This window comes from Cetorhinus maximus, chromosome 11, assembly GCF_964194155.1.
Source record: "Cetorhinus maximus chromosome 11, sCetMax3.hap1.1, whole genome shotgun sequence".
NCBI lineage: Eukaryota > Metazoa > Chordata > Chondrichthyes > Lamniformes > Cetorhinidae > Cetorhinus > Cetorhinus maximus.
This window is the reverse complement of record NC_135889.1, coordinates 4,290,933-4,316,555: the sequence shown is the minus strand read 5'-3', so window position 1 is coordinate 4,316,555 and position 25,623 is coordinate 4,290,933. Positions and strand designations below refer to the sequence as shown.

The 25,623-nt window shown below is 48.2% G+C and overlaps 1 protein-coding gene across 1 annotated transcript in view; it reads left to right on the top strand.

Moving 5' to 3' along the window:
* Positions 1 to 25,623, top strand: part of LOC144686954 (aryl hydrocarbon receptor-like) — a 158,099-nt gene that overhangs the window by 120,530 nt on the left and 11,946 nt on the right. The window contains exons 4-5 of the mRNA XM_078552800.1: positions 12,629 to 12,718; positions 20,432 to 20,555. Coding sequence (XP_078408926.1) covers positions 12,629 to 12,718; positions 20,432 to 20,555 — 214 coding nt within the window. The remainder of the gene's footprint in view (positions 1 to 12,628; positions 12,719 to 20,431; positions 20,556 to 25,623) is intronic.

Below are 25,623 nucleotides of genomic sequence, written 5' to 3'. Positions count from 1 at the left end.
ATAGATAAATCTCTGGACAGTCAAGGTGCCAAGGGGTATGGGGAGAGAGTGGGAGTATGGCGTTGAGATAGAGGATCAGCCATGATCATATTGAAACATAGAAACATAGAAAATAGGAAGAGGAGTAGGCCATTCAGCCCTTTGAGCCTGTTCCGCCCAATCTCTCCTCATACAACAATCCTGCCATCCCAGGAATCAGTCTGGTGAACCTTCACTGCACTCCCTCTATGGCAAGTATATCCCTTCTTAGGTAAGGAGACCAAAACTGCACACAATATTCCAGGTGTGGTCTCACCAAGGCCCTGTACAGCTGCAGTAAGACATCTTTGCTCCTGTACTCAAGTCCTCTCACAATGAAGACCAACATACCATTGGCCTTCCTAACTGCTTGCTGCACCTGCATGCTTGCTTTCAGTGGCTGGTGTACAAGGGCACCCAGATCCCTTTGTACATCAACATTTCCCAATCTATCACCATTTAAATAATACTCCGTCATTCTGTTTTACCTACCAAAGTGGATAACTTCACAGTTATACATTATACTGCATCTGCCATGTATTTGCCCACTCACTTAGCCTGTCTAAATCACCTTTAAGCCTCTTAACATCCTCCTCGCTGCTCATATTCCCACCAAGTTTTGTGTCATCAACAAACTTGGAAATATTACATTCCTCATCTAAATCGTCGATATATACTGTGAATAGCTGGGACCCAAGGAGTGATCCCTGCAGTGCCCCACTAGTCACCGCCTGCCACTCCAAAACAGACCCGATTATTCCTATTCATTTATTCCTACCTTATTCCCATTTAAGACAGAGATGAGGAGGAATTTCTTCTCTGAGTGTAGTGAATCTGTGGAATTCTTTACCGCAGAGGGCTGTAGAGATTAGGTCGTCAAGTATATTCAAGACTAAGATAGACAGATTTTTAATCAGGAAAGGATTCAAGGGTTATGGGGAAAAGGCAGGAAAGTGAGTTGAGAGTTATCAAATCAGCCATGATCTCACTGAATGGCGGAGCAGACTCGATGGGCCAAATGGCCTACTTCTACTCCTATGTCTTATGGTCTTACTCTCTGTTCCCTGTCTGCTAACCAATTCTCAATTCATTGTAATATATTACCCCCAATCCCATGTGCTTTAATTTTACACATTACCCTCTTATGTGGCACTTTATCAAAAGCTTTACAAAAATCCAAATACACCACATCCACTGGTTCTCCTTTATCTATTCTGCTAGTTATGTCCTCAAAAAAACTCCAGTAAGTGTGTCAGACATGATTTCCCTTTCGTAAACCCATGTTGACATTGTCCAATCCCATTGATATTTTCTAAGTGTCCTGTTATCACATCCTTTATAATAGACCCTAGCATTTTCCCGACCACTGATGTCAGGTTAACCGGTCTGTAATGCGCTGTTTTCCTCCCTCCCTCCTTCTTTAAGCAGTGGGGTTACATTTGTCACCCTCTAATCTGCTGGGGTTGTTCCAGAAACGACAGAATTCTGGATGTTGACGACCAACGCATCCACTATTCCAAACAAAAAAACAGAAAACGCTGGAAATGGGGGTGAGGAGCCGATGGCGGGCGGAGGTCAGCTTCCCGTACGCACCCCACCTGCCCACTCCCACCGAGCCCCCCGCCGACGAGGGGAAATTCCGGCCCTAGCTTCGGACTGGACTACTTCACTTTGCGTCCGAATGAAGAATTCTATCGTGTTACGAATGGCGGAGCAGGCTCAAAGTGCTCAATTAACCTACTCCCGCTGCTATTTTCTGTGTTTCTAAGTCTCTGGAGTGGGATTTGAACTCACAACCTTCTGAGTGGAGGAGGCAGTGGCTGAAAATCTCGGCATGCAGATATGTTTGGTGTGACCAGTCTGGATTCGGCTCCTGCCCATTTCCCGAGCAAATCTTGTTTCGCACCACGCGCCTTTAACTAGGAGAAGTGGTGAAGTGGTCGAAGCTTCAGCACCAGCTCGCAAGGCCAAACTGATTCTTGACCCGCTGACCGCTGGGGTGTTCCTGTGCTCTGCTTTCAGAGCTCCCGTGTTAGCGTGCGCTGTACGCGGCAGCTTTTCCAGTCACTTCTTCTGCCACCAGCCGGAACTCTCTGTTTTGCCATAACCCTTGTAAATTCCTGAGTTAGAGTTGGGCGTTCTGCTGAATTCGCAGATAATAATCAGCTCGTTTACACTCCACAGAAATGTACTTTTCAGACACAGGAAAAGAAAACACGTTTCATTAAAGTGCCAACAGACAAACTGTATGAAAACTTTTGCCCCCCGTCTTGCAACGAAATTGGAGGGGGTTTGCCGGGGGCGAGAAACGGGGGAGGTTGGAGGATGCAGCCCTTTTAAGGATTGCACCTTTCCTGCAATTTTCCTTAGCCTCACTTCTGCTAAGCGAAGCAAGCATTCAGCAAACCCCGCCCGAAACAACTGGGAGATGTCAGTGCAAATAGGCGTGGAAAAGATGCTGTTGCTTTTCATATGAACACTGTAGGCCACATTAAGATGTCCCACATGTGCTGTGACAGTGGAAAAGGCTGGGGGCAATGTAGCACTCAGCCCCCGCTTCCTAATCTCTGATCTTGGCAACTCTTGACGCTGAAGAGCAGAAAAGCAACCCTTGGTGTTCCAGCACGCAGGATAGTGGCGGCGGCTGAAGGTTATGCTGCCATTGTGGCTGCTTTCTTTCAGTGGGGGAGGATCAGGCTGCAGAGGAGGAAAGGAGGCAAGGGTCAAGTAGGCCAGAGTCAGAGGAGTGTGTGATATGCCCTGGTGGTTGGGGCTGGAGATTTACAGAGGTTGGGCGATCCTTGTTTTTTAATTGATGGGATTTTCCTTTTATTTATTCATTCATGGGATGTGGGCATCGCTGGCTGGGCCAGCATTTATTGCCCATCCCTAATTGCCCCTTGAGAAGGTGGTGGTGAGCTGCCTTCTTGAGCCGCTGCAGTCCATGCGGTGTAGGTACACCCACAGTGCTGTTAGGGAGGGAGTTCCAGGATTTTGACCCAGCGACAGTGAAGGAACGGTGATATATTTCCAAGTCAGGATGGTGAGTGACTTGGAGGGGAACTTCCAGGTGGTGGTAGGTGATGTGGTTTGTCGCAGTTTGCTGCCACCTTATGGAGAGGGGATCTTGATGTAGACCTGAGGGGACCTGTCCCTATGCTATCTAAACTCAGTAAGATATTGAGACTGACAAGCGTTCTGGTCGAACACAATTACACAAAGTTCATTAATAGCAACAACTATGTACAGCTCTGCACAGGTCTTGGTCTAGCCTGGGTCCTAACAGTTACATTGGCTGATTACTTGACTATATGCCTGACTCAAAAGATGTCCATGGATCCTTGCTGATACAAAGTCACAGGCAGTAGCGACCATCTGCAATAGGGAGCAGAGGCAGGAGTGAGCATTTAACATGAAGGTTATACTTTTATACTGCAGCCTCACACATGGTGATGCCACAGTGATGTCACTCCTTAAAGGTACATGTCATTATCTGCATTGCCATGCATACAATGTCACAACAGTGGGCAGACACTGGTAAAGCCAGAATTTATTACCCGTGAACAGTGATTCGCCACCTTGAGTACAGCCAAGTGGCTTGTTTCATTGCTTCAGCAAGCAGCTAGTGTGCTCTGGGTCTGGAGTCACGTGTAGGCCAGACTGGGTAAGGATGGCAGATTTCCTTCCCTAAAGGACAGTCGTGAACCAGATGGGTTTTTACAACAAGTTTTGTGGGCACCGTCACTGAGACTAGCTTTTCATTCCAGATTTAATAAACTAATTGTATTTTAACTCCCCCAGCTGCTCTGATGGGATTTGAACTCATGTCTCTGAATTATTAGTCCGGGCCTCTGGATACTAGTCCAGTAGCATAACCACTAAGCTACAATATACCTCGTCTGTTATGTTAAGGCAGCTGTGCATGAGGTTAGGCTTGAAATATTCTTAAATATGAATTTCCGCTGGCCATCTTGTCTTGAAAATATCCATGTTCTCTAGGGATTGAGAGCTGGCCTATAACTAATCACCAACGTCACCCATTTGCTGTTAGTGCCTATGGGATCACAGAGCACAATGACCAAAAATCCCTGTGTTGGAAACGGGATTTTACCCTCCCACGGCCCAACTAGAAATGGACGAAGCAGCAGAACCCAATTCCCGAATCTCCGTTGGGAATCCCATATCCCTGCTAATCTCTTAACTATTATGTGAACCCGAGCATTTGCTACCCCTTCATTTGTAGCAATGGATTTACCTCCATTTGTCACGATCATAATTATGTGCCGGAAGGTGGTGGGGGGGAGGGGGGGGGAGAAGTAATATTTAACTTTGCATCATTTCTTCCAATGCGTAGGGTATTGGGTCTGCCATTTTTATCCTGGGCCTGGGGGTGAGAAGGGGATGGTGTGGGCTTGCGGGGGTGGGGGTCGGGGGGTGGGGGTTGTTGAATTTGCAGCCGTTGGTGCCAGAACCATTGTCCGATCACTAACGCTGGCCCGGTGGGACCTTTCCCCGACATCTGGGAAGCAAGGGGCATGGCCAGAATCAGTCTGAATCATGGTGGAAACTCAGTAATTCTGCACAGGCAAGGCCACAAGGCATATCCTGTTTCCTGCACTTTTCTTGTAACTAGCGTGTGAAGAAGATTGAATCCACCGTCGACCTGCTTTCACGAAAGGGAGCTCAACAGCTTTCATCTGCGCTGTTTTGCGGGTATTCTGAGTATCTCATGAGAGGAAAAAGAAAACCCCACGAGTATGGCAGCCTCCCAGAGGCAAAGCTTTCGAGTATGTTGGCAGCCTTCCAGCAGAGGCGGCTCGGGCACGTTGGCTGGATAGGGGACCATCGCCTACCCAAAAGCGAGGTAGCTGGAGCCTGACGGCCAATAGCCCCGCTTCAAGCCTGCTTTTGCAAGCGTGATGAGAAGGCCTCTAGACGTCGATTCTCACGTTAGCGACAGCAGCTGACGACGGGAGAAAACGGCGACCTCGCCTGAGGGCCGGTGTGCGCCGCCTTGACAATCAGAGACTACAGCGGCTCGGCAACAGGCGCCAACACCGAAGACAACAACCCGCAACCACACCTGATAAACCACCTCAGATGCAGCATCTGCTTCCCGCAGATCGGTCTCTTCAGCCATCAGCAGAAGCGCGCCACGCGGAGCTAACCCCACCCCCCGACGGCTTTGAGGCGCTGCGTGTCCGCCATCTTGCGCGGATGGAAGGGGTGACCGGGAGGCGGTGGGCTTGGCAGGTGGTTTGAAGTTGACCCGTGCTTCCCACCCAGCTCCTTTGCGGCTGGCCACACTCTCTAGCGCAGCATAAATGGGGGCTGCGGTGTGGATTTGGCACTTACACAGGCGACCGAGCTCGTCCCCCCTCACGGAGAGGAGACTGTGGGTGCGGCCGGGGAGGAGAACAAGGTGCAAACTGACGCCCCAGATCTCTGCGTCTGCCACTCTTTGCCGCCTGTTAACGTTCCAGATGGAGGTGAGGACAGCGGGATTGAACGGCCGAAGGAGGTAATTTGGGTACGGCATTTTATTGACCCAGCAACATAACCACTAATCCAGTGACCTGGACCAATGACCCAGAGGACACAGTTCAAATCTCACCATAGCAACTGGGAAATTTAAATTTAATTATACCTGGGTTAAAAAGCTAATGGAGACCCATGGAACTAACTGTTGGGTAGTTGTAAAAAGTTTGCTAATGTCCCTTTAGGGAAGGAAATCTGCCGTCCTTACCCGGTCTGGCCTACATGTGACTCCAGACCCACAGCGATGCGGTCGACTCTGAACTGCCCTCTGAAATGGCTGAGCGAGCCACTCAGTTGGTATTCAAGAAAGTGGCTCACCATCACCTTCACAAGGGCAATTGGGGGGGGTGGATAATAAATTCTGGCCTAGCCAGCCACACTCGCATCTCAGGAGCTAAATAAAAGAAAATTAGCATTTAGGTTTGAATAGTGACCCAGGGATAGCTGCCGGAGGGGTGGCTGTCCAATGAGGGGCTGGTGCTGCTCAATATTCCAGAATGATGTCAAGAGCGTCTGATCGCTCTGTCTGCCGTTTATGGGATTCTTATCAGTATCAAGTGTCGTTAGCGTTTAATGCATCCTGCAGAGTGTGTGGAACCTGAGCTTTTTTAAATGGGGCCAACAATAGCCTGGGTCAAGAAGGTCGAATTGTCTTGGCAGTGATTGAAAGTTTAGTGGTGCCTCCCTTCACTTAAAACCGCTTCAGAGAGCTGAGTGCACAATGTACGGGAGGAGAAAGTTTCCTTGCGTGACTTAGGGCTCTATTTACATTATTTGCTGGCAGTTTCTTCCCATATTGGAGCGGCATTAGAACAAAGCGGTCATTAATTGTGAGGGGTGTTTACCAGGGCTGCTGGTGTTACACGGGGAGAAACGTATTGTGCTTTATAGAATGTGGTATTTCAAAAAAAAAACATCGACTGGATTACCCAGTATGATTATTACAGCCAGGGAACAAAGATTAGTTGGCAAAAATGTAGATTCTATCTCGCTATTCTGAGTGGAAAGCGGAGGTATTTGCATGTCTTGTGGGCACTGTGGTGAGGTGATCAACACTAGCTGGGCTCTGTGGTTCTTGATTAGCACTCTGTCATTAAAGTGAAAAAAAAAAAGGTCGCAGATGTCAGATGTGCCCTTCTCTTGTCATTAGCTGCAATTGGAAGCAGTTCACGGAAGGTTCGCCTAGCTGATTCCTGGAATGAGGAGGTTATCTTACGAGGAGAGGTTGGACAGGTTGGGCCTGTATCCGTTGGAGTGTGAGAGGTGGTTTTATTCAAACGTACGAGATCCTGAGGGGGCTTTGACAGGGTGGATGCTGAAAGGATGTTTCCTCTCCTGAGGAGGCTGGAACTTCCATTTGGGATGGAGAAGAGGAGGAATTTGTTTTCCCATTTAGTCCTTGGAATTCTGTAGCCCCAGTGAGCGGTGGAGGCTGGGTCATTGAATATATTCAAGGCTGAGTTAGACAGATTTTTGATCGACAAGGGAGTCAAGGATTAGACCATAAGACATAGGAGCAGAAATTAGGCCATTCGGCCCATCGAGTCTGCTCCACCATTCAGTCATGGCTGATAAGTTTCTCAACCCCATTCTCCCGCCTTCTCCCCGTAACCTTTGATCCCCTTACCAATCAAGAACCTATCTATCTCGGTCTTAAAGACACTCAATGACCTGGCCTTCACAGCCTTCTGTGGCAATGAATTCCATAGATTCACCACTCTCTGGCTAAAGAAGTTTCTCCTCATCTCTGTTCTAAAAGGTCTTCCCTTTACTCTGAGGCTGTGCCCTCGGGTCCTAGTCTCTCCTACTAATGGAAACATCTTCCCTACGTCCACTCTATCCAGGCCTTTCAGATTTCTGTAAGTTTCAATCAGATCCCCCCTTATCCTTCTAAACTCCATCAAGTATAGACCCAGAGTCCTCAAACGTTCCTCATATGTTAAGCCTTTCATTCCTGGGATCGTTCTCGTGAACCTCCTCTGGACCCTCTCCAGGGCCAGCACATCCTTCCTGAGATACGGGGCCCAAAATTGCTCACAATATTCTAAATATGGTCTGACCAGAGCCTTATAAAGCCTCAGCAGCACATCCCCGCTTTTATATTCTAGTCCTCTCGAAATAAATGCCAACATTGCATTTGCCTTCCTAACTACCGACTCAACCTGCAAGTTAACCTTGAGAGAATCCTGGACTAGGACTCCCAAGTCCCTTTGCACTCCAGATTTCTGAATTCTCTCCCCATTTAGAAAATAGTCTATGCCTCTATTCTTCCTACCAAAGTGCATGACCTCACACTTCCCCACGTTGTATTCCATCTGCCACTTCTTTGCCCATTCTCCTAACCTGTCCAACTCCTTCTGCAGCCTCCCCGCCTCCTCAATACTACCTGTCCCTCCACCTATCTTTGTATCATCTGCAAACTTAGTCAGGATGCCCTCAGTTCCTTCATCTAGATCATTAATGTATAAAGTGAAAAGTTGTGGTCCCAACACTGACCCCTGCGGAACTCCACTAGTCACCGGCCGCCATCCTGAGGAGGACCCCCTTATCCCCACTCTCTGCCTCCTGCCAGACAGCCAATCTTCTATCCATGCAAGTACCTTGCCTCTAACATCATGGGCTCTTATCTTACTGAGCAGCCTCGTGTGCAGTACCTTGTCAAAGGCCTTCTGGAAGTCCAAGTAAATAACATCCATTGGCTCTCCTTTGTCTAACCTACTCGTTACCTCCTCAAAGAATTCTAACAGATTTGTCAGGCATGACCTCCCCTTGATGAAACCATGCTGACTTTGCCCGATTTTACCATGCACTTCCAAGTATTCTGAAATCTCATCCTTAATAATGGACTCTAAAATCTTACCAATGACCGAGGTCAGGCTAATCGGCCTGTAATTTCCCGTCTTTTGCCTCACTCCCTTCTTAAACAGTGGGGTTACATTAGCGATTTTCCAGTCCTCTGGGACCCTCCCTGACTCCAGTGACTCCTGAAAGATCACCACTAACGCCTCCACTATCTCTTCAGCTATCTCCTTCAGAACTCAGGGGTGTAATCCATCTGGCCCAGGTGATTTATCCACCCTCAGACCTTTCAATTTTCCTAGCACCTTCTCCTTGGTAATGGCCACCATACTCACCTCTGCCCCCCAACTCTCTTGAACTTTGGGGATGTTACTTGTGTCTTCCACTGTGAAGACTGACGCAAAGTACCTATTCAGTTCCTCCGCTATTTCTTTGTTCCCCACTACTACTTCTCCAGCGTCATTTTCCAGCAGCCCAATGTCCACTTTTGCCTCTCTCTTACCCTTTATATATCTAAAAAACTCTTGCAATCTTCTTTTATATTACTGGTTAGTTTACCCTCATATTTAATCTTCTCCCTCCTTATTTCTTTTTTAGTTGTCCTCTGTTGGTCTTTGTAGGCTTCCCAATCCCCTGGTTTCCCACTGCTCTTCGCCACATTGTATGCTTTCTCTTTAGCTTTTATGCTGTCCCTGACTTCCCTTGTCAGCCATGGTTGCCTCGTCCTCCCTTTAGTATGCTTCTTCTTCCTCGGGATGAATTTTTGCTGTGTCTCCCAAATTACTCCCAGAAACTCCTGCCATTGCTGTTCCACTGTCTTTCCTGCTAGGCTCATCTCCCAGTCAATTCTGGCCAGCTCCTCCCTCATGCCTCTGTAGTTGCCTTTATTCAACTATAATATTGTTACATCTGATTCCAGCTTTTTCCTCTCAAATTGCAGGGTAAATTCTATCATATTATGGTCACTTCCTCCTAATGGTTCCTTCACCTTAAGCTCCCTTATCAAATTTGCCTCAATATACATCACTAAACCTAGAATTGCACAGCACCTCATCTTCCGACTAGGCACTTTACAGCCTTCCGGGCTGAATATTGAATTCAACAACTTTAGATCTTAAACTCCCCCTCCCCCCATCCCCACCCCGTTTCTCCCCCCTCCCTTTTTTTTCAATAATTTATATAGATTCTTCTTTTCCCACCTATTTCCATTATTTTTAAATCTAAAACTAAAACTTTGTTAGTCTTTCCACCCCACCCCCACTAGAGCTGTACCTTGAGTATCCTGTCTTCCATTCTTAATTAGCACTTTTCTTAGACAATATCACCACCTTCAACACCTCTTTGATCCTTTTGTCTGTGACATCTTTTGATTATCTGCTCCTATCACTGCTTGCTTATCTCCACAATCACCACACCCTCAACTTCTCTCTCCCCCCGCCCCCCCACCTTAAACCAGCTTATATTTCTCCTTTCTCCTAACTATACTCAGTTCTGCCGAAGGGTCATGAAGACTCGAAACGTTAACTGATTTCTTCTCCACCGATGCTGCCAGACCTGCTGAGTTTTTCCAGGTAATTCTGTTTTTGTTCTAGAATTGCCTGTTCCCTAGTGGGCTCCACCATAAGCTGCTCCAAAAAGCCATCTTGTAGACATTCTACAAATTCCTTTTCTTGGGATCCACTACCAACCTGATTTTCCCAGTCTACCTGCATATTGAAATCCCCCATGATCACTGTAACCTTGCCTTTCTTACACGCCTTTTCTATCTCCGGGTGTATCTTGTGCCCCACATTCTGACTACCGTTCGGAGGCCTGTACATAACTCCCATTATGGTTTTTTTACCTTTGCGGTTCCTCAACTCTACCCACACAGATTCTACATCATCTGACCTTACGTCATTTCTTGCTATCGATTTAATTTCATTTCTTACTAACAAAGCAACCCCACCCCCTCTGCCAACCTGCCTATCTTTTCGATAGGATGTATATCCTTGGATATTTAGCTCCCAGTCCTGATCCCCTTGCAGCCATGTCTCCGTGATGCCCACCACATCATACCTGCCAATTTCAATCTGCGCCACAAGCTCATTTACCTTATTTCGTATACTGCGTGCATTCAGATACAACACCTTCAGTCCTGTATTTCCCATCCCCTTTCTCATTGTCGTCCCTTTATCTGATGTGCTTGAAGTTAGATTCCTAGCCCTTTCCAAACACTCTGTCCTATTTTGGGTTCTGGAGACTTTAATAGCCTCTCCTGGGCTCTCCTTTCTTTTCAGTTTTTTCATAATTTTCCATGAAGTTGAATCCACCACCCCCACACGCTAACCTGCTGCTTTGTTTCCCATTAGTCATACTTCTTGGAGTTTTACCCTTCCCCTCCCCCCTACTTTCTAGTTTAAAGTCCTGTTGACCACCCTAATTACCCTTTTCGCTAGAACATTAGTCCCAGATCGGTTCAGGTGGAGACCATCCCAACGGTACAGATCCCTCCTGTTCCAATACTGATGCCAGTGCCCCACGAAATGGAACCCCTCTTTCTCGCACCACTCCTTTAGCCACGTGTTTACTTCCCTTATTCTCGCGTCCCTATGCCAATTTGCACGTGGCTCGGGTAGTAATCCGGAGATTATAACCCTTGAGGACCTGTTCTTTAATTTAGCTCCTAGTTCCTGATAATCCCCAAACAGGTCCTCTTTCCTAGTCTTACCTATGTTATTTGTCCCGATGAGGACCATAACAACTGGATCCTCCCCCTCCCTCTCCAATATACTTTCAAGCCGGTCAGAGATGTCCCTCACCCTGGCACCGGGCAGGCAACATACCATGTGGGACTCTCAATCCTGCTTACAAAGGAAGCTATCAATTCCCCTAATTATAGAATCCCCTACAACTACCACTTGTCTTTTTGCTTCCCCCTCTTGAATGGCCTCCTGCGCCAAGGTGCCGTGGTCAGCTGGCTCATCCTCCCTAAAGCCCTCTTCCTCTACCACACAGGGAGCAAGTACCTTGTACCCATTGGACAAGGTCAAGAGCTGAGGCTCCTCTGTTCCTGAACACAGGGTCCCTCTACCTGATTGTGGTGGGAGCAGACAGGAAAGTGGAGTTGAGACCACAACCAGATCAACCATGACCTTATTGAATGGCGGAGCAGGCTCGATGGGCTGAATGGCCTACTCCTGCTCCTATTTCTTTTGATCTTATGACACCCGTCTGGCTGACCATCTTTTGGCAGCAGAGGAGTCTGTTGGTGAACTCTCTGGCACCAGGAAGGAAAGGCATCTGGGTTGCTTTATTTTCTACACTCTGAACCTGGTGACCCAATGGGAAAACATCTTTGTGCAGCCACTCTCCAGGATGAAAAAAATGATCCAATTTATTTCATTCCCCAGAGCATCCATGAACACATGTTTTTGACCATAAATGGATGTAGCAATGGGATGTTTTTGTCTCAGTGAGAATCACAGCATATTTTGAGCTGCACTAACTTTAGTTCCTGATCTATGAAACTTAAAATTCAGCTATGATATGAAAAATGAGGCAGAGCTGAAGGCAAATTCTCTTTCACGTTGCAAGATACCTTATGAAGCCAGAATGGTTGCTATCCAGCACACCTTCATTCCAGCCATGTTCAGTTTGCTCTCTCTCTCCACCCCCCCCACCCCTGTTTGTAAGTGGCCAAAGTTAAATGATTTGCATTGTTTCAACCTGGTCCTGGTGATTTCACAGAATTTGGCATTCAATTGGTGGTCTGTCTTGGAGAGATTATCAGTGTTGCTGGGGCGGACAATGGAAATGTCACGATGGTGCAGTAAGGGAGGAACCTATCTTTCATTGAGATCTGTGGTACACTTGCTGGGGCATAGCATATGGAGCTTTGCTTCACATTTATAACCAAATCCTCTTGTCGTGGGAGTGCCCGATGCTGGTAAGCTGGCAAAATTGGAGATGCCTTCCATTCCCAACCCTGTTTCGTCATTGATGGGTTGAATAAAATGACCCAAATGTAAAATGTCCTTTGTTACAAAAAGTGGGTGAAATACTTGTGTTGGAGGTGATGCATTCTAAAGATATCCTCCAATAATTTAATTTGGGATTAAAGTAATTGCAGTTCAAAGTTTGATTGAGATTTTTGTGGTCCGTGTTGGTTGAACCTTGCTGTTGATGAAGGTGACGTCCTAAGTTCCAGAATATTAAAGGGGGTGGTATCAGAAGTTGCCTTCCATGTTTGTCACATTGCTGCCATTAATGTCCCTTTGTCCTCTTTTGAAAGGCTCTGAATGGCTTTATCCTGGTCATCACTGCTGAAGGATTTGTCTTCTACGCGTCTCCCACCATCCAGGATTACCTTGGCTTTCACCAGGTGAGTCTGAAGCCTTATTAAGTGAAAGAATGTCACTTTCAAAACTCCCAGGATAAAGATCACATTGTTTGAGGGACTGGGCTGTGCAATGGGTTAGACCCTGGTCTTTCACCTTTGGGAGCCGAAGGGTTCACACTGAAGGGCTGACCATCATTGTTTTCTGACTGTGTGTGTGTCCAAGAGCAGACTTGATGGGATAGGCCTGGTTCCTAATGGACAAGGCATCAAGAACACCAGCAGCCCCTAATTCTTCACCCGTCTTTGAAGGGCAAGAGGAAACACTTCTTCACCCAGAGGGTGGTGGGTGTCTAGAATTCGCTGCCTGGTTTGGTGGTGGAGACAGAAACCCTCAACTCATTTAAAAGGCACCTGAAGTGCTTGAACCTGCAGGGCTACGGACTGGGTGCTGGAAGGTGGGAACAGAATTGGGCGATGATTTAAAAAAAAATTCTTTTGTTTTTCGGGCCGGCACAGAAACGATGGGCTGGATGGCCTCATTCTGTGCTGTAACTTTTCTACGATTCTATGGATCTCGCGACATGAGCTGGTCTTCCCTCTTTCAGATGCTCATTATCCTGCTCTGTATTTTCTGCGTTTTTGGTTGTTACCTTTTTCCTTTGAATTCTTCAGGTAGCTTTACTCCCTGCCGCTCTTGTAACCCCTGCCCTCCATCATTGGCGGCCATGCCTTCAGCTGCCTAGGCCCCGAGCCCTGGAATTCCATCCCTATGCCCCTCTGCCTCTCTCCCTCACTTTCCGCCTTTTAAGACAGTTCATACAACCTATCTCTGTGACCAAGCTTTTGGTTATCAGGCCTAATATCTCCTTATGTGGCTCTGTGTCCAACCACTCCTGTTGAAGCACTTTTAGATGTTTTACTACGTTATATGTGCTATATAAATGTAAGTTGTTGTTCATCCTGTAGACAGAATTGTCAATATTTGGGTCAATGATAGGAATAAGATGAATGATCTTTTTAAAGGAAGAAAGATTAAACGCTCATCTACGAGTGAGGTACATCAAAGAGAGCCTCCTTTTGAAATGAGGTTCACTCCAAAGGGCAGGCCTTCTATTGAAATTTTATAATCTGCCTTGTTTAAATTCCCAATGCAGGAATAAATGGAGACCATTCACCTCATGAATGGTCTGATCCACTATTTGTTAAAATGAAGCTTCTTACCTTAATCCCAATTTCCCACCCTTGCCTCCTTTAATTACCAAAAAATGATCTATCTTTTAAACACCTCAATTTGTTCTCACAGCTCTCTTGCAATAGAAAATTCCAAACCCCACTGAACAGATTTCTGGGATGAGGTGATTTTCCTATGAGGAGTGATTAAGTAGCCAATGTACCTCAGAGTTCAGAAGAACTTCATTGAGACATATAAAATTCTTCAGGGGCTTGACAGGGTAGATGCTGAGAAAATATTTTCCCTGGCCAGGGAATCTAGAACACGGGGTCATGGTCCCAGGATAAGGGGTTGATCATTTAGGACTGAGCTGAGGAGAAATTTCTTCACTCAAAGGGTTGTGAAGCTTTGGAATTCTCTACCCTAGAGAGCTGTGGGTGCTCAGTTGTTGAGTACATTCAAGACGGAGGTTGGTAGATTTTTGGGAGTCAAGAGAATTGAGGGATGTGGGGATAGTGCAGAAAGCAGGAGTTGAGGTAGAAGATCGGCCATGATCTCATTGAATGGCGGAGCAGGCTTGAGGGGCTGAATGGCCTACTCCCGCTCCTGTTTCTGGTGACCTTACATGATCTCACTCTAGGAGTGACTCATTCTCGGCAGCACTGGTAGCGTGTGCAAATTAACTTAAGGTCAGGTTAGTAAAAGACCTAAAATGATTTCAGTAGATAGGCTTCACAAATGATGGTGGGTGGGGCTGAATATAAATTAGGAATAGCTCTCTGGAGTGAGGAAGAAAAAAAGAATGTGGGACAAACCCCTATTTTGTAAGAATTATCATCTGGGTGTTTGTAATGAAGGACGGGGTGATACACAAGGGATCGAGGGTCTGAGTTTAGGTGAAGTACAAGCATTGTGGCTCAGCCTGAGACAATGGCTGGGTGTGGGGGACCATAATGGAGAGAGTTTGGAATTTACAGTGGGCTCAAGGCAATGTCCTCCTAATGTCTAGATAGAGGAAATTATAGCTTATCCAAGACTAGGCCATCTGACATTCCTGAACCATAAAGAGATCAAAGCCAGCGTTATATTGAGGTCCAGCTGGCCGCTTGCAGCATATGTGTGAAAACTGATCCCATGTCTGTAAATGGCCACTGAGCGTATTATAGAACCATAGAACACTACAGCACAGAAAACAGGCCATTCAGCCCTTCTAGTCTGTGCCAAAATATTATTCCGCTAGTCCCATTGACCTGCACCCAGTCCATAACCCTCCAGACCTCTCCCATCCATGTATCTATCCAATTTATTCTTAAAACTTAAGAGTGAGCCCGTATTTACCACGTTAGATGTTAGCTCATTCCACACTCTCACCACTCTCTGAGTGAAGAAGTTCCCCCTAAACCTTTCCCCTTTCACCCTAAAGCCATGTCCTTTTGTGTTTATTTCTCCTAATCTAAGTGGATTATGTCAAGGAAGGAAGCGAAACCAAGGACTAGTTATTGTAGGACTTTGGAGGTAATGTCGTTGGAAAAGAAGCCATTTGCGGTGATGCTATGCCTACAGTTGGAGAGTTGAGAGTGGAGCCAAGTGAGGGAAGTCGCACTGAGCTGGACTCTGGAGGAAAGGCATTGGAGGAGGATGCTGTGAGCGTTGAGTTGTTGCAGAGATGGAGGACCATGGCTCCATGATCACAGTCACAGGCTTTGCGTCAAAATCCAGCATTGATTGATGGAGAGGAGGACACTTGACTTGTTTGGCTTAAAGGGTAAACTTAACCTTTTCCAATTGTCAGACCTACAGGACTGACTGATCCATAATTCAGCACAAGCTGGCACTCAGTTGGCGAGACCACGAGGAATCAGTGTAGGAAGGAGAATACAGAAGGAGCTCTACCTGGATGTGACTTACCTTACACTTGGAAGAGGCAGTGCTTGATGGCTTGTTGTACTGGACACAGATTTAATTAAAGGAGCAGTGTTAAACAGGGAGCTATACTCTGTATCAAGCATGTGCTATATCTGCCTGGGGGAATAGTTACTAATGCTGGAGAAATGTAATGAAATATTCTTTGCACATTGAAGAGCACAAAATCACTGGGAAAGAGCTCGCAGCTTTAAATAATACAGTGGGGCACCTGAAAACCATTGTGAAATTATACGCTGAAGTGTTTGGATTTTGACATTAAATGAGCTGTAGCTAATTGTTTAGTGTTTGCAGTGCCGGGAATTTGTGGGATTAGCTATTGTGTGTTGCAAAGCTTGTGAAGGAAAGGCTTGTAATGGAAAGATTGAGTGTCAGAGGCTGAGGAAGGAGGGAACAGCGTAGCCTCTGTCTCTGTTTATCTTTAGTGTGATGCAAGCAGAGACATTGCTGTTTCCCACCCTGCACAGTTTATATTTGGGAAGCTTTGTGGTTTTGGCAACTGGGCATCAACTTATTTCCAGTGCAATGAGGCGCCAAGGAAGAAAACACTGGTCGTCACAGAGCCGTGACCTCCAAGTGATCTCTGCAGGCACCAAGTGCGTGTCGGGGCATCGTCTCGCCAGCCGTCGCCGTGAATGTGCGACACCGAGCAGACCGCGTGGGAGGGGTCCCAGCCCGGGAGCTGCCAGTGCGGGGCTCCGGCCTGGAGCGCAGCTGCATCCTGTCAATCGAATTCCCTGCAGCCTGGGAGCGCACCCTCCCGTTGACTTGACGCACGTCACAGGGAGACTCCTAACGGAAGGAGAAAACCCTCCGATTTACAAGCATTCCTCCACGTGAAGTCAATCACTGCAGCCTTGCTGTCAAGCAGCCAGCGTCCCAGTGTTATAGCTAGCAGCACGCGCAGCAGAAGCGATCACATCTCAACAGCTCTGAGGAAACTGATACCCGCCCTTTGGGGAAAAAGTTACTGAGTGGAACAGTAAAGTTACGTGCCCGAGGTTGGGCCTCCCCTTGAATGGCGCAGCGCTCTATGCAATCTGGCTTGCAGGAAAAAAAAACCCCTTTCAGCATTTCCCACCCCCTGCTGCATCAGGAACCTTTACACTGTTAAAGAGCCCGTCAGGAAATCAAGTCTGTCGAGTGCCATTCGATACGTTCAATTTTAATAAGAAACTCCTGCTTCAGCTTTTGCGAAACATCTAAAAGCCTCTGCCAACGGAGTGTCGCAGCGTGTTACTCGATCTTTGACCTTGACTTCATGCGATGTCAGTCTGCTCCGAGGAATGAGAATGCTTCACCCGAGGGGTGTATTACTTACAGCTTCCTCTGGGCTCTGGGCGGTTGAGAACCCGTGTAATGCGTGGGCCCTGATTTCTCGGCTTCCCTTAGTGCCTCCCCTTGATCCCCCAAAGCCCTTAGCCCTGTCTCCTATGAGCCGCAACCCCAAATGCCCCACATGGTGGCCTTAAGGGAAACCTGGCTGATGGGCTGATGACACTTTTCCTCCTCTCTGCCTGGCTACACCATTCACTGCTTGGCCCGCCCAGACTGTCGCAGTGACGGAGTAGCGCTTACCACCACCAAATCACCACCTTGGCCTGACCCCATACTCCTCTGACACTTCCTCTCTTTATCATCTCGTCTGGCCCCACCCCTCTCGCTTCTCTCAAAACCCTAATCCTCTACCCACAACCAAATACGGTGAAACTTTTCTCACCGAGATATCTTCACTTCCTCCCTCCTGCGGCCTCTGCGCTGAACCACTTCTTAGCCTCGATAATTCCCAGCGCCATCTCAACCCAACATTCCCTCTCGCTCCTAAGTTCACTGCTTGTCCTCCCTAAATCTCTCCCTCCGAGTCAACTCCCCAACCCATGTTCACCACCATCCCCGTGACCTTGCCATTCAACATAGTCTTGCTATTCTCCACCGTGTCCATTACAGATGAGGCCATCTCTGATCGCTTCCTTTTATCACTTCCTTGGACTGCTCACCACCCACAACCCCCTTCCTCGCCACAACTCTACCCCACTTCTGTACCCATGCCTGGACAAAACTCTCTCCCAATTCACTTACAACTGCACTTTCAGAACCCCAATTGTTTCGCCTTTGACCCTCTCTGGTCACCAGGACATTTCTGCAGCTACTTAATTGACTCAGCCGCGCCCTCACCTCCACCTTTGATGCATTAGTCCCCAATAAAACCGTTACACTCTCTCTTACCCCCCCGGAACGACCTTCACCTCCACTCCCTGAAGTCCGGTAGACTTGACAGGATTTGGCAGACAGCTGGTTGAACCAATCCGATTACGGCTGGACCCCATAAGCACGATGAGGACATGGTCTCACGCCCCCCCCCCCACTCCCTCCCCTCCCCTCCCACCCCCTCACCTCCAACAACAAGTTGCAAAGAGCTCACAGACTTCTTAAGAAGACTGAGGCTATCCAATCAGCCGCCAGTGCCACCTCCACTCCCTTCCCCCGAGCCCATCGGACAAAGCCAGCCATTCCCAGTGGGGCATTGTGCTCGGGATGGCGTTTGGAGTGGGGTTAAGGTGAGGGGGCGGCTGCTTTGGTTGAGGTAACGTGTTTTGAGCGGGAGTTATGGTATGATTTCCTGCTCATTTCTGAAAGGACCAGCGGAGTTGGACGGCTTGAAGTTGTACACCAGCTTTCCTCCCGGCTTTTGTGAATCTGAAAGTTGCGATGAACCCAGCTGACTGTTTTGTAGATTGCGTTGCTATATTTAGAGCAGCGATTGAGCTCCTTTGATTTCCTCGTGAGTAAAGAGACTGTATTATCAAACCAGCAGCTCCTAGGCCTGCACCCCACCCCCCCCGACTTGGCAGAGAGTTAGTGATCACAGCCGAGGAAGTGGTTGTGGATTGTTGCAATTAACCGGGGAGGTCCGAGCTGGGGATGGGCGGACGGACAGGGTTTTTTGCCCCCGATCCCGATCTGCTCACCCCTGCCAGAGTTGTGGATGCTGAGTGGGGGCACTCTCTTGCAATGACCCTGCCCTATCGCTGTAGAACTAGGGTTACACATGAGGAATGAGCACTTAGACGGGGGTGCCAGAGAGCATTGCCTCCTGGAGAGGGATGCCACTGTGTGAGGCAGCACTTGTGGGAGAGGGTGAGGAGGGGGAAACTACGCAGTGAATTTTCTCAATCCCTTCATCCTCCTTTCACCTTTCCTCCCTCTCACTTTTCTCCCTTCTCCATTTTTTCCCCCTTTCTCTCTCTCCCGCTTGTCCTCTCCCTCATTCTCTCCATCTCTTTCTTTCCTTCTCCTTCCCCCTCACTCACCCTTTCCATTTTTTTTTCTTTCTCTCTCTCCCTTCCTTTTCCTCCTTTCCTTTCCCTTCCGCACTCCACTACCCTCCCCGCGCCCCATTTCTCTGTCCTCCTCTGAGATGAGATATTAATGCAAGAACCCATCTTCCCTTTCGGATGGATGTATGCGAGCCCTAGGCACTATTTTGAGGAGCAGGGGGTTCTACCCAGCGTCCTGGGCAATATTTATTCCTCGATTGATGTCACAAAAAACAGGTTATGTGGTCATTATCACATTTTCTGTTCGTGGGAACTTTCTGTGCATAAACTGGCTGCCCAGTTTCCTACATGGCAAGGGGAGGGCATGGCGGTATTGTCACTGGACCAGTACTCCAGAGACCCAGGGTAGTGCTCTGGGGACCCAGATTCAAATCCTACCATAGCAGATGGTGACATTTGAATTCAGTAAACATCTGGAATTAAAAGCCTGATGCTGACCACGAAACCATTGCCGATGGTCATAAACTAATGTCCTCTAGGGAAGGAAATCTGCCGTCCTTACCCGGTCTGGCCTACATGTGACTCCGGGCCCACAGCAATGGGGTTGACTCTCAAGTGCCCCCTGAGCAAGGGCAATCAGGGATGGGCATTAAATGCTGGCCTAGCCAGCGACGCCCACATCCCATGAACAAATAAAACCAAAAGGCAGTGGCTACACTTCAAAAGTCCTTCGTTGGCTGTAAAGTGCTTTAGGCTGAACTGAGGTGGTGAAAGGTGTTATAAAAATGCAAAACTTTTCTTTTCCTTTTCTCTCTTTTTTCCCCCTTCCCTGCTTATCTGTAACCCCCACCCCCTAATCTCCCTCCCCTGTCCTTTCCCTGATTTCTCGCTCCTATTTATCATGTAGTTATTTCTTTAATCCTGCGGGGGTAATGGCTTCAGGCTTCTTTGTGTGATTTTAAGGTCCGCTCTCGCACTATTAAACTCATCCACTCCACCTTTGTGGGAGTGATTGATGTTCCCGCGCTCTGGAATCCGTGCCTGCTGTCATCAGCGCCTACCCACCCCCCACTATTCCCACCCCACTTCCTTCCGATCAGGCCTCGGACCAAGCCCTTGCCTTGGCGCATGGCCGCTTTGACCAAAATGTTAACCCCACTTTCCCTTCCTGACTGAGACGCTGTGAAATTCCAACACTTGTTGCTTCACCTTTTGGAGTCCCAGTTCCCCTGACTCCTCTCCACCCCGGCTCCAGTCGCTTGCTCCCAGGAAGGTGAGGAATTTTCATTGCTTCGGTTTTGACTGACATTGGGCCTTAATTTCCAAGCCCCGCGCTGCCTGACCTGCAGATTGACTTGATGTGATTGTTCTGTTCTTTTGCAGTCGGATGTGGTCCACCAGAGTGTCTTTGAGCTGATCCACACCGATGACCGGGCAATGTTTCGTCGTCAGCTGCACTGGGCCCTGAGCCCACCTGCGAGCCAGGAATCCAACCCCCAAGTGGACAGTGAGTTGTCAAGCAGTTGGGCGATTTTACATCAAAGCGCTGTCGCTAACCAAAAGCTTTCCTTCATGTTAAATCAAACACTTAGAACAGTAACAGATTAATCGGACCGTGGAAGGGCTCCAGCACAGAAGGAGGCCATTTGGCCTATTGTGTCCATGCCGGCTCTCTGTAAGAGCACAACACAGATAGCCTCATGCCCCCCACCCTCTCCCCGTAGCCCCCTGCAAAGCTTTTCTCTTCAGATGTCTATCCAGTTCCCTTTCGAACGTCACGATTGACCCTGTCTCCACCACACTCTCAGGCAGTGCATTCCAGACCCTAACCACTCGATTGACCCTGTCTCCCCCACACTCTCAGACAGTGCATTCCAGACCCTAACCACTCGATTGACCCTGTCTCCACCACACTCTCAGGCAGTGCATTCCAGACCCTAACCACTCGATTGACCCTGTCTCCACCACACTCTCAGGCAGTGCATTCCAGACCCTAACCACTCGATTGACCCTGTCTCCACCACACTCTCAGGCAGTGCATTCCAGACCCTAACCACTCGATTGACCCTGTCTCCACCACACTCTCAGGCAGTGCATTCCAGATCCTAACCACTCGATTGAACCTACCTCCACCACACCTCAGGCAGTGCATTCCAGATCCTATCCACTCGATTGACCCTGTTTCCACCACACTCTCAGACAGTGCATTCCAGATCCTATCCACTCGATTGACCCTGTCTCCACCACACTCTCAGGCAGTGCATTTCAGATCCTATCCACTCGATTAACCCTGTCTCCACCACACTCTCAGACAGTGCATTCCAGATCCTATCCACTCAATTGAACCTGTCTCCACCACACTCTCAGGCAGTGCATTCCAGACCCTAACCACTCGATTGAACCTGTCTCCACCACTCTCTCAGGCAGTGCATCCCAGACCCTAACCACTCGATTGAACCTGTCTCCACCACACTCTCAGGCAGTGCATCCCAGACCCTAACCATTCGCTGCGTAAAGAGTTTGCCCTCATGTCTTTGTTGATTTTTTTTTGCCATTCACCTTGAGTCGGTGCCCTCTGGCTCTTTACCCTTCCACCAATGGGAACAGTTTCTCTCTATTCCCTTAGGGGTCCAGACCCCTTAAGATTTTGAGTGCTTCTATCAAATATCCCCTCGACCTCTCTTCCAAGGTGGACAGCCCCAGCAGTCTTATCAGTCATGATGTATGAATTGAGCCAGGTTAAAATCTTTCTTGTCCATTCACTAATGTGGACACCACTAGCAAAGCCAACATTTATTGCCCATCCCTAATTGCCTTTGAGAAGGTGGTGGTGAGCTGCCTTCTTGAACCGCTGCAGTCCCTGTGGTGTAGGTACACCCACAGTGCTGTTAGGGAGGGAGTTCCAGGATTTTGACCCAACAACAATGAAGGAACGGCGATATATTTCCAAGTCAGGATGGTGAGTGGCTTGGAGGGGAACTTCTAGGTGGTGGTGTTCCCATGTATCTGCTGCCCTTGTCCTTCTAGATGGTAGTGGTCGTGGGTTTGGAAGGTGCTGCCTAAGAAGCCTTGGTGAATTCCTGCAGTGCATCGTGTAGATGGTACACACTGCTGCTACTGTGTGTCGGTGGTGGAGGGGGTGAATGTTTGTGGATGGGGTGCTGATCCAGCGGGGCTGCTTTGTCCTGGATGGTGTCAAGCTTCTTGAGTGTTGTTGGAGCTGCACTCATCCAGGCAAGTGGCATCCATCACACTCCTGACTTGTGTCTTGTAGATGGTCAATAGACTTTATTGAGTCAGGAGGTGAGTTACGCTCCGCAGGATACCTAGCCTCTGACCTGCTCTTGTAGCCAATGTATTTGTGTGGCTAGTCCAGTTCAGTTTTTGGTTAATGGTAACCCCCAGGATGTTGATAATGGGGTATTCAGTGATGGTAATGCCATTGAATGTCAAGGGGCGATGGTTGGATTCTCTCTTGTTGGAGATGGTGACTGCCTTGTGTGGCGCGAATGTTACTTGCCACTTGTCAGCCCAAGCCTGGGTATTGTCCAGGTCTTGCTGCATTTGGACATGGACTGCTTCAGTATCTGAGGAGTTGCAAATGGTGCTGAACATTGTGCAATCATCAGCAAACAACCCCACTTCTGACCTTATAATGGAAGGAAGGTCATTGATGAAGCAGCTGAAGATGGTTGGGCCTAGGACACTACCCTGAGGAACTCCTGCAGTGATGTCCTGGAGCTGAGATGATTGACCTCCAACAACCACAACCATTTTCCTTTGTGCTAGGTACGACTCCAACAAGTGGAGAGTTTTCCCCCCGATTCCCATTTACTCCAGTTTTGCTAGGGCTCCTTGATGCCACACTTGGTCAAATGCTGCCTTGATGTCAAGGGCAGTCACTCTCACCTCACCTCGGGAGTTCAGCTCTTTTGCCCATGTTTGAACCAAGGCTGTAATGAGGTCAGGAGCTGAGTGGCCCTGGTGGAACCCAAGCTGGGCATCAGTGAGCAGGTTATTGCTAAGCAAGTGCCGCTTGATAGCACTGTTGACGACCTCTTCCATCACTTTACTGGTGATCAAGAGTAGACTGATGGGGCGGTAATTGGCTGGGTTGGATTTGTCCTGCTTTTTGTAAACAGGACATACCTGGGCAATTTTCCACATAGCTGGGTAGATGCCAGTGTTGTAGCTGTACTGGAACAGCTTGGCTAGGGGCGCAACATGTTCTGGAGCACAAGTCTTCAGTACTATTGCCAGAATATTGTCAGGGCCCATAGCCTTTGCAGTATCCAATGCCTTCAGCCGTTTCTTGATATCACATGGAGTGAATTAAATTGGCTGAAGACTGGCATCTATGATGCTGGGGACCTCCGGAGGAGGCTGAGATGGGTCATCTACTCAGCACTTCTGGCTGAAGACTGTAGTAAATGCTTCAGCCTTATCTTTTGCACTGATGTGCTGGGCTCCTCCATCATTAAGGATGGGGATATTTGTGGAGCCTCCTCCTCCAGTGAGTTGCTTAATTGTCCACCACCATTCACGACTGGATGTGGCAGGACTGTAGAGCTAAGATTTGATTTGTTGGTTGTGGAATTGCTTAGCTCTGTCTATTTCTTGCTGCTTATGCTGTTTGGCATGTAAGTAGTCCTGTGTTATAGCTTCACCAGGTTGACACCTCATTTTTAGGTATGCCTGGTGCTGCTCCTGGCATGCCCTCCTGCACTCTTCATTGAACCAGGGTTGATCCCCTGGTTTGATGGTAATGGTAGAGTGGAGGATATGCCGGGCCATGAGGTTACAGATTGTGTTCGAGTACAATTCTGCTGCTTCTGATGGCCCACAGCGCCTCATGGATGCCCAGTCTTGAGTTGCTAGATCTGTTTGAAATCTATCCCATTTAGCACGGTGGTCGTGCCACACAACACGATGGAGGGTATCCTCAATGTGAAGGTGGGACTTCGTCTCCACAATGACTGTGCGGTGGTCACTCTGACCGATACTGTCATGAACAGATGCATCTACGGCAGGCAGGTTGTTGAGGATGAGGTCAAGTATGTTTTTCTCTTTTGCTGGTTCCCTCACCACCTGCCGCAGACCCAGTCTAGCAGCTATGTCATTTAGGACTCGGCCAGCTCGGTCAGTAGTGGTGCTACCGAGCCACTCTTGGTAATGGACATTGAAGTCCCCCACCCAGAGTAAATTCTGTGCCCTTGCCACCCTCAGTGCTTCCTCCAAGTGGTGTTCAACATGGAGGAGCACTGATTCATCAGCTGAGGGAGGGCGGTACATGGTAATCGGCAGGAGGCTTCCTTGCCCATGTTTGACCTGATGCCATGAGACTTCATGGGGTCCGGAGTCAATGTTGAGGACTCCCAGGGCAACTCCCTCTCGACTGTATACCACTGTGTCACTGCCACCTCTGCTGGGCCAGGACATCAGGGATGGTGGTGTCTGGGACATTATCTGTAAGATATGATTCCGTGAGGATGACTATGCCAGGCTATGGCTTGACTAGCCCGTGAGACAGCTCTCCCAATTTTGTCACAAGCCCCCAGATGGAGGAGGACTTTGCAGGGTCGACAGGGCTTGGTTTTCCATTGTTGTTTCCAGTGCCTAGGTCAATGCCAGGTGGTCCATCCAGTTTCATTCCTTTTTATTGACTTTTTAGCGGTTTGCTGTCAGGTGAGAACGGCTGATGAGTGAACCAAATGGGTTTTTACAACAATCGACAATGGTTTCATAGGTTTTTAATCCCAGATTTTTGTCGAATTCAAGTCCCACCATCTGCCGTGGCGGGATTCAAACCCGGCTCTCTGGGTTGCCAGTCCAGTGACAATACCGCTATGCCACCAGGCATGCGATAAGGTGTCATACCAAAGGCTATTGTGGATAATAACAGCTGATGGTGTATGGGGTAACCTATTAGCCTGGATAGAGGATTGGCTGGCTGGCAGAAAACAGAGAGTAGGCATAAATGGGTCTTTTTCTGATTGGCAGGATGTGACGAGTGGAGTCCCGCGGGGGGTCTGTGTTGGGGCCTGAACTTTTTACAATTTACGTCAATGACTTAGTTGAGGGGAGCGAAGGCACGGTAGCTAAATTTGCAGATGGCACAAAGATAGGAAAGTATGTTTGAAGAAGACATGAGGAGTTTGCAGACTGATATAGATAAGTTGAGTGAGTGGGCAAAAATCTGGCAGATGGTGTATAATGTGGGAAAGTGTGAAGTTGTTCACTTTGGTAGGAAAAATAAAAAAGCAGAGCATTACTTAAACGGAGAATGACAGCAGAATTCCGAGGTGCTGAGCAACCTAGGTGTTCTCCTGCATGAGTCACAAAAAGTTAGTACATACAGCATGTAATAAATAGGCTATCCTTTATTACAAGAGGAATTGAACATAAAAGTAAAGATGTTATGCTTCAGTTATTCAGGGCATTGGTGAGGCCACATCTTGAATACTGTGTGCAGTTTTGGCCTCCTTATTTAAGGAAGGATTAAATGTTAGAGAAAGTTCAGAAGAGGTTTATCAGATTGATACCTGGAATGAGTGGGTTGTCTTATGAGGAAAGGT